At 43.3% G+C, this 16,980-nt stretch overlaps 1 protein-coding gene across 1 annotated transcript in view; it reads left to right on the forward strand.

Moving 5' to 3' along the window:
- Nucleotides 1–16,980, forward strand: part of XPO4 (exportin 4) — a 166,794-nt gene that overhangs the window by 91,995 nt on the left and 57,819 nt on the right. The window contains exon 7 of the mRNA XM_050937160.1: nucleotides 16,377–16,489. Within this exon, the coding sequence (XP_050793117.1) occupies nucleotides 16,377–16,489 (113 nt within the window). The remainder of the gene's footprint in view (nucleotides 1–16,376; nucleotides 16,490–16,980) is intronic.

A 16,980-nucleotide genomic window follows, 5' to 3' on the forward strand; every position in this document is an offset into this window, starting at 1 on the left:
TCACACAATAGCACTCCCATTGTGAGACAAGTATCCAGCAATACACATGCAAATAAAGTGGTTTTTCTGGTTTACTTTACATTTAAAAGATTAGCTAGAGGAAGAAAGGGAAAAAGGCACTATTGCTGGGCAGACTCCAGGAGGCAACAGAGAACCTGCAGTTCAGACAACAAACACCGGAGGGCACCCCAACACAAGAAAACAAGATGTCACGAAAACCAGACGCAGTACAGCTCGAAGCAATGGAAAAACAGATAGAACTGCTCAGAACACAGATGGCCAAGATGAGGCAACTCACAAACAAGAGATGGAAAGGCTACAAAAACAAGAAGAAGCCAAAAATGCAGCCCACCACAGAAAACTACAAGAAGAAGAGGTAGCCTACCGCCAGGAAATGGGAAAACAAGAAAAAGAAAGTGAAGAGAAGGAAAAACAGAGAAAACATGAACTGGACTTAGCGCAAGCTGGGTTGAATGCTCCAGCCAATCCTAACAACCCTTCGCCAATTATGGTTCCACATCACAGGAAATTTCCCACCTACAAGGCAGGTGATGATATCGAGGCCTTCTTGGAAAATTTTGAAAGAGCCTGTCTTGGGTACAGCATCCTTGAAAACCAGTACATGGTAGAATTGAGGCCACAGCTCAGTGGACCTTTAGCAGAGGTGGCAGCTGAAATGCCTAAGGAGAACATGAACGCTATAAACTTTTTCAAACCAAGGCCAGATACAGAATGGGGATAACCCCGGATCATGCCCATCGGCGTTTCAGAACCCAAAAGTGGAAACCAGATGTGTCATTTCCCAAACACGCCTACTACGTTGGGAAAAGTTATGAGGCCTGGATATCAGGACACAATGTTAAATCCTTGGAAGAACTGCACCTCCTCATACAAATGGAGCAGTTCTTGGATGGTGTTCCTGAGGACATAACACGGTACATACAAGATGGAAAACCCAAAAATCTCACCGAGGCGGGGGAGATTGGAGCCAGATGGATGGAAGTGGCAGAAAGCAAGAAAGCTACTGTCAAGGGGAACGAATACCCCACAGGGCACACCGACCATAAACCCTACAACTGAGGGCAGCCAAAAACCCCACCTACAACCCAAGTAAAGCCCCAGACACACTATTCTTCCACCTCACCAGTCTCCAGTAACTCACCTCGACCCAGTGACCCATCAGATGGAAGATGCTTTAAGTGTAATGAACTGGGACATATCAAGGCCAACTGTCCAAAGAACGCCATCCGAGTGCAGTTCATTACACCACTATCACCCAAAAGATCCCCAGGCCCGGATGCCTCTCAAATACCCTTGGAGCGAAGGGAAAATTTGAGAGTGGGCGGAAAGAAGGTTACTGCGTGGAGAGACACAGGGGCACAAGTGTCAGCTATCCACCAATCCTTTGTCGACCCCAAATTCATCAACCCAAAGGCCCAAGTGACAATTTATCCCTTCATGTCACAAGCTGTAGACTTGCCTACAGCTGAACTGCCTGTCCAGTACAAAGGCTGGTCAGGAATGTGGACTTTTGCAGTTTATGACAACTATCCCATCCCCATGCTACTGAGGGAAGACTTGGCCAACCAGGTGAAGCGGGCCAAGAGAGTGGGAATGGTTACACGCAGCCAAACCAGACAAGCTTCCAAACCCATTCTTGTTCCTGAGCCGGCCACAGACGCCCCGTCTGTGTTACCAGAGATCCAGACAGAGGTAGTGGACCCGGATTCCATGCCAACCACTGAAACAGCCACAGCGCCTCCAGTCCCAGGCCCGGAACTGGAACAGCAACCAGCACCAGCAATTGCAACCACATCTTCAAACTCAACGCCAGAGGGTGCCAGCGAGCCAGAACTGGCAGAAGCAACAGACAGCCATACCCAAAAGGCTCAGCCAGAGCCTGAAATACCCTCAGGTGCACCAGTGGAGAGCGGTTCACCAGCGACGGAAACAACCCCATCACCTACATCGCTTCCAGAGGGACCAAGTCCAAGTCCCCAGTCTAAGGAAGAACTGGTAACCCCAGCCTCAAGGGAACAGTTCCAGACTGAGCAGGTAGCAGATGATAGCCTTCAGAAAGCTTGGGCGGCGGCACGGAACACTCCACCGCCTCTCAGCTCTTCTAATCGATCCCGGTTTGTTATAGACCAAGGACTTTTATACAAGGAAATTCTTTCTGGTGGACACCGGGAAGAATGGCAGCCGCAAAAACAGTTGGTGGTTCCAACTAAGTACCGGGGGAAGCTCTTAAGCTTAGCCCATGATCATCCCGGTGGCCATGCTGGGGTGAACAGAACCAAGGACCGGTTGGGGAAGTCCTTCCACTGGGAGGGGATGGGCAAGGATGTTGCCAAGTATGTCCGGTCTTGTGAGGTATGCCAAAGAGTGGGAAAACCCCAAGACCAGGTCAAGGCCACTCTCCAGCCACTCCCCATAATTGAGGTCCCATTTCAGCGAGTAGCTGTGGATATTCTGGGTCCTTTCCCAAAAAAGACGCCCAGAGGAAAGCAGTACGTACTGACTTTCGTGGACTTTGCTACCCGATGACCGGAAGCAGTAGCTCTAGGCAACACCAGGGCTAACACTGTGTGCCTGGCCCTAACAGACATTTTTGCCAGGGTAGGTTGGCCCTCCGACATCCTTACTGATTCAATATCTAATTTCCTGGCAGGGACCTTGCAAAAACTGTGGAAAATGCATGGGGTGAACCACTTGGTTGCCACCCCATACCACCATCAAACCAATGGCCTGGTGGAAAGGTTTAATGGAACTTTGGGGGCCATGATACGTAAATTCATCAATGAACACTCCAATAATTGGGACCTAGTGTTGCAGCAGTTGCTGTTTGCCTACAGGGCTGTACCACATCCCAGTTTAGGGTTTTCACCGTTTCAACTTGTGTTTGGTCATGAGGTTAAGGGGCCATTACAGTTGGTGAAGCAGCAATGGGAGGGGTTTACGCCTTCTCCAGGAACTAACATTCTGGACTTTGTAAGCAACCTACAAAGCACCCTCCGACACTCTTTAACCCTTGCTAAAGAAAACCTAAAGGATGCTCAAGATGAGCAAAAGGCCTGGTATGACAAACATACCAGAGAACGTTCCTTCAAGGTAGGAGACCAGGTTATGGTCTTGAAGGCGCAACAAGCCCATAAGATGGAAGCATCATGGGAAGGGCCATTCACGGTCCAAGAGCGTCTGGGAACTGTAAACTACCTCATAGCATTTCCCAATTCCTCACTAAAGCCTAGAGTGTACCATGTTAATTCTCTCAAGCCTTTCTGTTCCAGAGACTTACAGGTTTGTCAGTTTACAGTCCAGGGAGATGATGCTGAGTGGCCTGACGGTGTCTACTACGAAGGGAAAAAAGACGGTGGCGTGGAAGAGGTGAACCTCTCAACCACCCTGGAACGTCTGCAGCGGCGACAAATCAAGGAGCTGTGCACTAGCTTCACCCCATTGTTCTCAGCCACCCCAGGACGGACTGAATGGGCATACCACTCCATTGACACAGGTAATGCTCACCCCATTAGATCCCCACCCCACCGGGTGTCTCCTCATGCCCAAGCTGCTATAGAACGGGAGATCCAGAACATGCTATAGATGGGTATAATCCGCTCATCTACCAGTGCATGGGCATCTCCAGTGGTTCTGGTACCCAAGCCAGATGGGGAAATACACTTTTGCATGGACTACTGTAAGCTAAATGCAGTAACTCGTCCGGACAACTATCCAATGCCACGCACCGATGAGCTATTGGAGAAGTTGGGACGTGCCCAGTTCATCTCTGCAATAGACTTAACCAAGGGGTACTGGCAAGTACCGCTAGATGAACCTGCCAAGGAAAGGTCAGCATTCGTCACCCATGCGGGGCTGTATGAATTTAATGTCCTTCCTTTCGGCCTTCGAAATGCACCCGCCACCTTCCAGAGGCTGGTAGATGGTCTACTAGCAGAACTGGGAGAATATGCAGTTGCCTACCTCGATGATGTGGCCATTTTTTCAGACTCCTGGTTCGAACACCTACTACACCTGGCAAAGGTCTTTGAGCGCATCAGGCAGGCCGGACTAACTGTTAAGGCCAAAAAGTGTCAAATAGGCCAAAACAGAGTGACTTACCTGGGGCACCAGGTGGGTCGAGGAACCATAAACCCCCTACAGGCCAAAGTGGATGCTATCCAAAAGTGGCCTGTCCCAAAGTCAAAGAAAGAAGTTCAATCCTTCTTAGGCTTGGCCAGGTACTACAGGCGATTTGTACCACACTACAGCCAAATCGCTGCCCCACTGACCGACCTGACCAAAAAGACCCAGCCAAATGCAGTTAAGTGGACTGATAAGTGTCAACATGCCTTTACCCAACTTAAGGCAACGCTCATGTCTGACCCTGTGCTCAGGGTCCCGGACTTTGACAAGCCATTCCTAGTAACCACAGATGCATCTGAGCGTGGTATAGGAGCAGTTCTCATGCAGGAAGCAACGGATCACAACTTCCATCCTGTCGTGTTTCTCAGCAAGAAACTGTCTGAGAGGGAAAGTCACTGGTCAGTCAGTGAAAGCGAATGCTATGCCATTGTGTACGCCCTGGAAAAGCTACGCCCATATGTTTGGGGACGGCGGTTCCAGCTACAAACTGACCATGCTGCGCTAAAGTGGCTTCATACTGCCAAGGGGAACAACAAGAAACTTCTTCGTTGGAGTTTAGCTCTCCAAGATTTTGATTTTGAAATTCAGCACATTTCAGGAGCTTCTAACAAAGTAGCTGATGCTCTTTCACGTGAGAGTTTCCCAGAATCCAGTAGTTAAAAAGTGTTCTTAAAATGTAGAAGTCTGTTAGTTATATACTGAGTGGTATATGTAAAGGTGCATGTGTTGTATTAATCTGTTTATTTTAAAGTTCTAGAAGAAAATCGCCGCCAGTGAGCTTCCCCACTGTCTGCAATTTGGGGGGCGTGTCATAAACAGATAGCTAAGGGTTAATGTCTCTTACACCTGGAAAGAAGTAAACTGAAACACCTGACCAGAGGACCAATCAGGAAACAAGACTTTTTCAAATCTGGGTGGAGGGAAGTTTTGTGTGGGAGTTCTTTGTTCTGTCTTGTATCTGTCCCTCTCGGCTATGGGAAGGATTTCTGTCTCTTGCTTTCTAATCTTCTGTTTCCAAGTTGTAAGTACAAATATAATAAGGCAGTAAGGTTTATATGGTTTTCTTCTGTATTTACATGTGTGTAGTTGCTGGAATGTTTTGAATTGTATTCTTTTTGAATAAGGCTGTTTTATTCATATTTCTTTTAAGGAATTGACCCTGTATTTGTCACCTTAATACAGAGAGACCATTTTTATGTACTTTTTCTTTCTTTTTATATAAAGCCTTCTTTTTAAGACCAGTTTTTCTTTAGTGGGTAACTCCAGGGAATTGAGTCTGTGCTCACCAGGGAATTGGTGGGAGGAAGAAGTCAGGGGGAAATCTGTGTGTGTTAGATTTACTAGCCTGACTTTGCATTCCGTGTGGGTGAAGGAGGGAGGTGGGGGAGAGATTGGCTCTCTCTCCTTGTGTTTCCAGGACTGGAAATAGAGAGGGTGAAGTCCCTCTGTTTAGATTCACGGAGCTTGCTTCTGTGTATCTCTCCAGGAACCCGGGGGGGATACACCTGGAAGGGAGAAGGGAAGGGAAATGGTTTATTCCCCTTTGTTGTGAGACTCAAGGAATTTGGGTCTTGGGGTCCCCAGGGAAGGTTTTTGGGGGGACCAGAGTGCCCCAAAACACTCTAATTTTTTGGGTGGTGGCAGCTTTACCAGGTCCAAGCTGGTAACTAAGCTTGGAGGTTTTCATGCTAACCCCCATATTTTGGACGCTAAGGTCCAAATCTGGGAATAGGTTATGACACTGCCTAAGAGTGTTCATACTGTAATAAGATGCTCACTATTTTGCTTAGCTAAATGCGGTTTCTCACATGAAGCATCTGTATGTCACAGATGGCACATGGCAGCATCATATTTAAACTGTAGTACTAGTGATGGCAAGAGCTGGTCTGAGGGATGCTGCTTCTTCCATCTCACTTTATAACATGTAGACAATCTATCAATTCTTATTTTTATCCATTACTTCCATGAATACTATATACACAGTAGTTCACCTAGTGTTTATGAATGCTTGAGACCTTTTTTGGCAGTGCTAATTGTAAATTATGATAACATAGAATTCCTATTTTGTGCTGAGAATGTATGGCAGTCTGCAGCGGTATGTTGGCTTCGGTAGCATTGCTTTTTTTGGTACTGATACAGCATTGTTTTGCTTATTTGGATCAAGCTGGTTCTGATCACCTTTTTTTTTTTTCTTCATTTTTAAATTGACCTTTGGGGAGACTGTGCTGTATATCCATATTTTTCATAAATTTGCCTCTGCTGATTCCCACTCTGGGAGCCACATATTGTATCTAAAACATCCCATTTCAGAGCTATATACCATTTGCCCATGTGTACGTTGACACATGGAAGTAAGCTGTTCTTCATGGTCCCCTCATAACCCATCTCTCTCATGAAATTGCCTCTGCAGATTCTCCTGATTTCTCTACTGTAGGTCACATGCTTTTAGTTGCAAGTTATGAAACCACTGACAACAGTAAAATCATTAGGGGCCTGACTTTGTGACTTTCCACAGATCCAAAAGCTTCTGAACAGACAGCATAAGATTTTTGTCACCCTGTCCCCTTCCTCCTCCCCCCCCCCCGCATTGTATTAATTTCTTTGTTAGCAAATTCAGCCATGGAACTTCAGACTCAGTAAGGCATAGATTTTTATAAGTTGTAGTTAATAGGTTTAGTTTAAAGTTTTAACAATAGTTTAGGTGGTAGTTTTATGGTAATGATTCTTTTTAGTGCTAGTTTTTTTTTTGTTTTGTTTTAGGGTAAAGATCTTCACCTCTGGAGGGCTTGAGTCTCTTCCATAGTGAACGTTGAGATGGATTAAGACATCTGCTGCTTTTTAGTAACATAATGGTGCACCTATTTAGCTGATGCAGATTGTCATAGTTGCCTTCAATGGAGCTATGGCAGTTTACACCAACTGAGAATCTGCCTTTTATGTCTTTAATGGTTCAGCATGCCTATTGCCTTAAATGCACAAGTGAGGGGCATTCTCCTTGAATCTATTCAGTGGTTATTTCTTGACCCATGGTAAGACCTTTAAAGGAGGCTTTAGCACCCAAATAACTTAAATGGCAGACTTCAACCCAAGTTGGAAACATCTATCACTAAGTCTAACAGAGCACTCAGAGAACCAAATGGAATGCTCTAGAGAACATTGTCTAGAAGAAACCACCATTAGAGTTCCTGACTACCGGAGGAAGAGAAGAGGCCATATGTAAATATAGCAATTGTATGTGGGCAAGACAAGTAAGGCCTGGTTAAGACCTGTTAAGCCTGGTTAAGACCTGTTAAGCTGACTCCAGAGGCAGCTGGGAGTCCAAGGCCAGGTAGCCAGTCATACAGCTTGATAATGATGTAGGAGTTCCTGGTAGTAGCCGAGGCTCTCTCCCATTTGGTCTGGCACAGTGAACTGATGATGTCAACTGGATAGAAAGTGTGCAAAACAGTCCTGGTAGGATTTCTGCTTTGCAGTCAGTGGTGGGGTCCATCCCATATATCCCTAAACAGAGCTTAATGTGGCATTTGATGTACTTTGGTGATTGGTTTGTTAACTGCATTCAAACACCGAGTGTTAGGTGGAGGAACATTTGCTAGTAACCATGCAAGTTTTGTTGGCTTCAACATGCTTGTGATAATGACATGATTCAGTTGTGTTCCACCAATATAGTGTAGGCAGAGTTTAACCAAACTGGGGCACAATGTTCTCCAATTGCTTAGCAAAGAGTAAGCGCTGAATTATATAGAGTTTGTGCATTGACTCCCCAGGTGGGCCATACCATTTTGTTCAGGAGACAATTTTGCTTTTGATCTTTTGAGCTATTTTAGTGACATAGTATTTGTATGTAAGTGTGCAATGTAGGGCTACCCCTCGATACACTGACTTGGAATCGTGTGCCAACCACTAACCATTCACAAAGATGTTAAGCTCAAGTTTGCGCTGAGCATGGTGTAAGTGGAAGCATGTTGACATGGCCTTTGATATACAGTAGAACCTCAGAGTTATGAACTGACTGGTCAACCACACCTCATTTGGAATGGGAAATACGCAATCAGGCAGCAGAAGAGACGGGGGAAAAAAAGAGCAAATACAGTACAGTCCTGTGTTAAATGTAAATTCCTTTAAAAAAAAAAAAAAAAAAAAAAAAAAGGGAAGGTTTAAAAAAAGATATAAATAAAAGCCAAGCAGATAATGTCAGATTGAATTAATGGGCTGTAAAGAGTGTTCAACCAGTGCTGCAGAGGGTGGATGCAAGGAAGTGCCAAAGTGGTCATAAAAATAAGAGGCTGACAATCTCAGCACCCTTGGGTAAAAGCTGACCAGACTTCAGCACTGAAACCATGCAGTTAGAACTGCTTTTTGAGGGGCTAAGTACTTTTGAGTAAGGCATGTGCTCTATGGTCCTGTGTTCAACTTAAGTGTTAATCCTATTAACAATGTCTTAAGACATACTGAGCAGAATGTGAGAAAGGGGGTTCAGATTTCATGAATTTTAAAGATAACTAAACAAAACTTAAACACCATATTGAAACTGAACTCAACCATAATTAGTGCTTCATCACTTGGGTTTTCCTAGACATTTTCTTGCAAACTGTATAAGACCTAGGACATAAGAATGGCCATACTGGATCAGACCAATGGTTCATCTAGCCTAGTATCCTGTCTTCTGACTGTGGCCAATGGCAGGTGCTTTAGAGGGAATGAACGGAACAGGTAATCATGAAGTGATCCATCCTCTGTTGCCCATTCCCAGCTTCTGGCAAATAGAAGCTAGTGTCTCTTCAGTGCATTGTTTTGCATATCTGCCCATCCTGACTAATAGCCATTGATGGACCTCTCCTCCATGGATTTCGCTAATTCTTTTTTGAACCCTGTTATAGTCTTGGCCTTCACAACATCCCCTGGCAAAGAGTTCCACGGGTTAACTGCATTGTGTGAAGAAATATTTATTTTTGTTTGTTTTAAACCTGCTGCCTATTAATTTCATTTGGTGACCCCTAGGTCTTGTGTAATGAGAAGGAGTAAATAACACTTCCTTATTTACTTTCTCCACACCAGTCATGATTTTATAGACCTCTATCATATGCCCCCCATAGTCGTCTTTTTTCCAGGATGAAAAGTCAGTCTTATTAATTGCTTCTCATATGGAAGCTGTTCTATACCCCTAATTATTTTTGTTCCTCTTTTCTGAACCTTTTCCAATTCCAATATATCTTTTTTGAGATGTGGTGACCACATCTGCACGCAGTATTCAAGATGTGGGCATATCATGGATTTGTATAAAGGCAATATGATATTTTCTCCCATCTTACCTATCCCTTTCCTAATGATTCCCGACATTCTGTTAGCTTTTTTTGACTGCCTTTACAGATTGAGTGGATGTTTTCAGAGAACTCTCCGCAATGACTGCAAGATCTCTTTCTTGAATGGTAACAGCTAATTTAGACCCGATTGTTTTATATGTAAAGTTGTGATTTTGTTTTCCAATAGGCATCTGCCATTTTGTTGCTCAGTTACCCAGTTTAGTGAAATCCCTTTGTAACTCTTCACAGTGTGATTTGGACTTAACTATCTTGAGAAGTTTTGTATCATCTGCAGATTTTGCCACCTCACTGTTAACCCCTTTTTCCAGAACATTTATATTGAACAGTACTGGTCCCAGTACAGACCTCTGGAGGACGCCACTATTTACCTCTTTCCATTCCAAAAACTGACCATTTATTCCTACTCCAGTTATTGTTCCATGAGGACCTTCCCTCTTATCCCATGATAGCTTACTTTGCTTGAGAGCGTTTGGTAAGAGACCTTGTCAAAGGCTTTCTGAAAATCTAGTACACTATATCCACTGGATCCCCTTTGTCCACGTGCTTGTTCAGCCCCTCAGAGAATTCTAGTAGATTTGTGAGGCATGGTTTCCCTTTACAAAAACTATGTTCACTCTTTGCCAACAAATCATGTTCATCTATGTGTCTGATAATTCTGTTCTTTACTACAGTTTCAACCAATTTGCCTAGTACTGAAGTTAGGCTTACTGGCCTATAATTGCCGGGATCACCTCTGGAGCCTTTTAAAGAAATTGCTGTTGCATTAGCTATCCTCCAGTCATCTGGTACAGAAGCTGATTTAAATGATACGTTACATATCACAGTTAGTAGTTCTGATTTGCAGTGTCATAGGGGTGACATCGCCTCGCTGTGGTCTCACGCCCGCAACGCCACGCACCGACTGGGGAAGCGACTGGGCTGCCGCTGGGAGTGGAGCGAGGAATGGCAGGAGCTGGGAGTCCTGGTGCCGCGGATTGAGACGGACGGCAACACCATTGTCACCTCCGGAGCCAGAGGCATGCTGGAGAGGTCCCTGAAGGCCGCCGTACGCGCGCTCTACGTGGACACCCTGCGGAAAAAGCCAGACCAGGGTAAGGCCTTCGAGGTGACCAGCAAAGGAGACTCCAGCAACCACTTTCTCCCCACGGGCAGCTTCATCCGATTCGCCGACTGGCAGTTCATACACCACACCCGGCTGAATTGCATCCCTCTCAATGGAGCCGTCTGCCACAGGAACTGGGACAAGCGCTGCAGGAGGTGCAGGTACATTGCTGAGACCCTGCCCCACGTCCTGTGCAGCTGCAAGCCCCACGCCTGTGCCTGGCAGTTCCGCCACAACACTGTCCAGGACCACCTAGCCAAGGCCATCGACCCACGCCTGGGAGAGATCGCCGTCAACCGCACCGTCCCCGGCGCCGACAGCCCGCTGCACCCAGACATCGTTGTCACGGACGAGGATCGGAAAAAGATCATCCTCGTCAACATGACAATCCCGTTCGAGAATAGGACCCTGGCCTTCCGCGAAGCTCGAGCCGCAAACTCGAAAAGTACGCTTCCCTGGCCGACACCCTGCGGACAAAGGGCTATGAGGTATACACCGACGCTCTGATCGTCGGGGCCCTGGGCGCCTGGGACCCCTGTAACGAGCACATACTGAGGACCTGCGGGGTAGGCCATCGCTACGCGTGGCTCATGCGACGTCTAATGGTCTCGGACACTATCCGGTGGTCCCTGGACATCTATACAGAGCACATCACCAGCCACCGCCAATACCGAGAGTGAACCAGCGTGACTTCGCGCACCCACAAGGAAGAGACCTGAAGACTTCCTCTTTTGGACCTTATCCCCTGAACTCACCGAAACGAACTGAACTTCACCATATGAGGGTCATCCTATCCTCATTACTCGGCCCACTTATTTATACCTATGATTACCTGTAATTCCTGTATGAGCGATGTACCCTCACTGCTTGCTGATTGTACCTTGATTCATCTACCTTAAACCCCCCCATTGGGGACACTGCAGACTGTATGTGTTATGCGCTATCCAATGTCAAAATACTGACATCCCCCTATACTCTGTATGGCACCCCCAATGACTATTAACTGAATTTTCAACGCTCTGTATCATTTATTTTTAAACATTTTCTAATAAATTTTAAATCTGAGCCCCTTGCAAACCTTAATAGATCTTGCAGTGCCTCTGGGAGGTAAGGAAGTAGTTTTAGCCCCATTAAAAAAAAAAAAAAAAAGAAGGAAGCGAGACAGAGAGATTAAAGGCCTGACTTTTCAAGGTGCTGAGTGCACACAACTCCAGTTTTGGCACCTCTGAAAACTAGGCTGTAAGTGACTGGCACACAAGAAGTCTGTGGCAAAGCTGGGAACAGAACCTAGATGTTCTGAGTCTTAGTCCAGTGCCTCAACTCCAAGGTAATTGAGTCTTCCTCTTAACAGTTAATTATGCTGCCCTGGAAAAAATTTAGTATTTAAAAGTGTAGGCTGATTTTTTTAGCAGAAGATGCTAAACATTCAAGCATGGGCTTTCCTCATTTTATTACCCAAACCTCACCTCCCCAAAAAAGTCAGACATGAAAGGCTTATCCGGTAGAGACTTATGAGGGTTTGTAAGATCCCTTATAGACTGAGAGTCCCTTTCCCATAGGGACCAGTCCCAGTCCGTCTATGTATCAGTGTTAATGAGTTGTTCTCAGATCCTGGCCATGTGCTTGGCATAGTTGCAAACCAGAAACAACAGTCTTTAAACTCTAAATATAATCAGTATACTGGCATTACAACTTTTACAGCAGAATTAGGGGGAGGGATAGCTCAGTGGTTTGAGCATTAGGCTGCCATGCTAAACACCAGGTTGTGAGTTCAATCCTTGAGGCAACCCCTTAGGGATCTGGGGCAAAATCAGTACTTGGTCCTGCTAGTGAAGGCAGGGGGTTGGACTCAGTGACCCTTTGGGGTCCCTTCCAGTTCTAGGAGATAGCTATAGCTCCATTATTTAAAAAAACAACAACAAACCTTCCAGCTGTTAGATTTTATTTAAATTTTTTAATTGTTGGTAAAACATATGTATAGGAGTACTTCTATTGTACTTGAAACACTTTTTCTCCAAACGAGTCCTAAAGCTTGATTAAAATGACCTTTGAAATAAATACCTCATAATGCCCCCGATCAACCTCTTCAGCAAAAACACCAGTGGGAGAAGTCTGTCAGAGGAAATCAAAGCATTGATTGTGAACTACTCCCCTATTGTTCTGTTGGGAAGAGGCAGGGTTTACTTTCACCTGGAATAGGCTGTGGGGGACCCACCACCAAACCTGGTGGATCTGCAGAAGGCCCTGAGCTACAACACTTGCTCTAATACCCAATGGCTGCCCTCAGACCCATGGAGAGGTTTTGTGGAAAAGATAATATAGCCCCACCTCTTGAGGGTCAGAGGGGCAGCAGTGCATATCCTGTCCATTCACTACTCAGGGGCTCTGGACCCACAGACTGCCCTTCACAGGGGAGTCATGGAAGTTGGCTATGCTGCAGAGAAGGCTGACCTATGTGTAGATCTGGAGGTTAACGCCACCTATTGTATGTTGTGCAGGTATTCATTAATAGTATGTCAATAAAAATGTGCATAATTGTAAGCATACTTAAAGCATATATAATTTGAAAATCATTTTAATTTCCCAGTGATTGACCGTGTTTGAAAACATGGTTTTATTTCTGTAAGCTGTAAAACTCTGCCCATCATGAAGTTGGTGGGTACATACGTAAATTGGGATGAGGGGAACCAATGTAAGCTAAATGAACCCTTCCAAAACAATATTTCAGTGTGATCTGCGATTGTTGTCTTCAGGGCTGGCTTTAGGCCGATTCTCCCGATTCCCTGGAATTGGGCCTCATGCCTTAGGCGCCTTTTTACATTTTTTTTTTTTTTTTTTTTTTTTTTTTTTTTTTTTTTTTACTTACCCGACGGCGGTCCGGGCTTCGGTGGCATTTTGGTGGCGGTCTGGGATTTCAGTGGCGAGGGGTCCTTTGGTGCTGTGGAAGACCCAGAGTGGACCCCTCCCCCTGCCGCCAAAGGCCCGGACCGCTGCTGGGTATTCAAATTGAGCCCCGGCCTTCATAAAGCTGGCCCTGGTTCTCTTCCAGCAAAAACACCAGGAAATACATTTGCCTTATTGTATGTCATGGCATGAATGAAATTTCTTCATTATTATACTTCTCAGCACAATTTGAGACTGTTCATTGAATAATCTTGTTTTTGATTTTAAAAGTCTTTCAACTTCTGTAAGAATCTCTGTATTTTACATTTTATCATCTCAGTACAAAGTTGAATTTCCTATTGGTTGTTTTTAATGTGCATTTGTGTGGTATTACCAGTGAGCTGTTTTAAGGATTTGCTCTGAAAAAAAAAAAGATGAATTTAAAAAACATTGAGTTAGTTTTCCTGTGATATTACAGGGTGGTGCAGTAGCATTTTTATTTTTAAACTATATTGCTGTCTGAACTCCTGGAAAAAGTATTGCACAAGTTAGTCATATTTCTATTGCTTTAAAAGCATTGACAGTCTTCAAATTCATTTTTGATAAAATATGTTACAAAGCCAGCATTTATCATGGGTAGCATCAGAAGCTGCATGTGCACTATCAAATTTGGTATCCATTTTTCAGCCCTGCTGAAGATGGACTAATGCTAATGACAGTGTAAACCATAGCATAGACCAGGAATTTCACCGTACTGTCACTGAAGCAAGTTTTTATGACACTGTGATAAGCATGCCTGAGCCCTATCTACACTAGCAGTTATATACATTTACTCGCACCAGTGCAATGACATGTTCTGGAAAATGGGCTCTAGGTTCTCTGATGTAGCTGCAGTTCATTTTGGATTGTTTAGTGAACATATATACGTTATTTCACCTACAAATCTTCTATTGTCAGATGTGTCATCAGGCCATTAGTATGAGATTCAGTTCTAAAAATAACAGGATATAACTAATAAATACTGAGGCTTGTTAAAATAGTGACAGTAGTGACAGCCCTTTTTTCATTCCAAATTAGGTGTGTATATGAAAGGTCCCATCTGTAAATTAAACCTACTAATGAATAAATTGAATCTCTAATCCTCTTCTGGTACTTTTATATTTCATATTCATTCCGTACAGAATTAAGGAGACGAGCACTTTTACAAGTAAAGAATAATTTATCTTGCCTTATTTTCTTCATCAGATTACCATGGGTGGAGAAAATCATTTAACTACTGTACAATTTTGACTACTACTGAGTGCTTTGAAATGCACCTGAGTAACTATAAAGTTTTGGTGAAGGATGGTTACTTCCTGTAATAACTTACGCCAATATTTTATTTTCATCCAAAAAACTGAAATACTTTCATCAAGTCACTTTATAGGTATTTTAAACTTCTATTTATATTCTCAAATATAAATGAGACCAAAAACTCCATTATTTTATATTTCTTAAATCTATTGTGTATCTCAGAGTCCATACTGTTCACATATACATTTTGGCAATAAAATTCATTTTGTATTGAAGTAATATAAAAGTCTTGAATTGTTTCAGTTCATTATGTGTTGATTGCAGTTCTGGGTATAGTGAACCTCCTACTTACAATTAAATTGCTCTATGGAAAAAATTACTTCATTTAAAGAGGGTTCAACTGTGTATGATGGTGGTGGGGTTCTATTTTGGTTGCTGCCATATAGTTGGAGTCACTGATACATGCATCCGACGAAGTGGGTATTCACTAACGAAAGCTCATGTTCCAATACGTCTGTTAGTCTATAAGGTGCCACAGGACTCTTTGCTGCTTTTATAGATCCAGACTAACACGGCTACCCCTCTGATACTGTGATACTATGATGTCTCTCCAAACAAGTGGCAGTAAAAATGTTGCATCCTGCTTCATGCTCATACTTTTGTTTATGCCACTTATATTTGGGTTTTTTTGTTTTTTTTCCTTAAAATCCCCACTTGCTTACTCTTTTGAATTATGTGACCAGTATGGGTAGAGCTTATTGACGTCTTCTAGTGTATAAACTGTAATGTCTAGAACTTGACATATTTTGAGAACTCTGGAGTATATATGATGCCTTTAACCACATGTAGTATGTATAGTGTATTCTCAAGGGCTCTTTAAATATTTATATACTTTAGTATAGTCATAGACTGACAGAGTGCAGTGGATTTACATGCTTGTTAAGTGTTTTCTCGCATCTCTGGTTATCCAGCACTAGACCATTTGCAGAGTTCCATGCTTGTAATTTAATGTTGAGCAATTAGATGGTTCTCTGCAATTAATTCATAGATTCAGTGTGTGTATGTTCCTTGGTTTCTCTTTTAAGAACATATGCTTAATAGAACAATGACTTGTGGTGCCTTATGCTTTTATTCTTTCTAGCATGATAAAAAAATTAGAGTAATACAGGGGGAACATATTTTCATTCTGAGAAGCATATTTGGCTATTTAGAAAAATAGGATATATATTTCAAAGAGCTATCTTTAGCAGTCATAAGGCCTTTATAAAAGCTGCCAGGAAAATTTTTTAGAAAATGACTTCCTATTTTGCATAAATTTTAACACCTGTTAATTGCGGTTGCTTTTTTCCCCTTCACCCCCTGTCACATTAGATATCCTGGTTATCAGAGTGATCATATCACTATGGTATGTCTCATAATTATGATCAAACTGTTATCTTACATTCCTGGAGCATTCTTTTTTTCAATACTTAATACCTTTTATTCCTTGGCCTCATGCATGAATTATGCTGTGTATGTGGAGAGGCTTAAAGATTGTTTCCATTACATTCTTTCTGAATGGATCCTGTTGTATCTAGGATTTTTTTTAAAGGCAAGTAGGAATGTTATTGTTGACCTTGACACCAGATAACTGGGCAGACATTATATAGCTATGTTTGAATCCTCACAAAATGTGATGCTAAAGCCAACAGAGTTGTGGCGTGAAACCCTCCTGGACATCAGAGTTATGGAGCTTTTCTTTACCGTAAGTCTCATTCTTCTTCAACTTTCATAATACAGGTCACAGAGAAGCAACTCCTTCCTCTTTTAAAACATTATTGTTGGATTCTTCCTGTTGTACCAGGTAAGACTATTCTGTTAACATCAATTTTTACCCTAGCAAGTTTCTAAGGTGGTGATGGTGTGTTGATTTTTTTTCCTATCAAGTGATCAAGACATACTTTACATATAAAGTATCTTAAATTATTTTTCTTTTAAAAATTATTCATGTATTCATTTAATATCTTGGACATACCTATTTGCCAGATGAAATTCTGAGCATAATGCGTGAGCTGTGTTATCAGATACCTTTTTAGCTAAGATGTTGCCGCTCTACAAATATCAGCTGAACAATAGGTTTTCACTGCTGCTGGAACACTGCTCAACGGAACAGTTGAAAACTAGCAATATCTTTGCATTTCTCCATCCAAGTTTTGCATAAAACTCCATTCGTTATAAGCTGGATATAAACCAAAA

Source organism: Gopherus flavomarginatus, chromosome 1 (genome assembly GCF_025201925.1).
Source record: "Gopherus flavomarginatus isolate rGopFla2 chromosome 1, rGopFla2.mat.asm, whole genome shotgun sequence".
NCBI lineage: Eukaryota > Metazoa > Chordata > Testudines > Testudinidae > Gopherus > Gopherus flavomarginatus.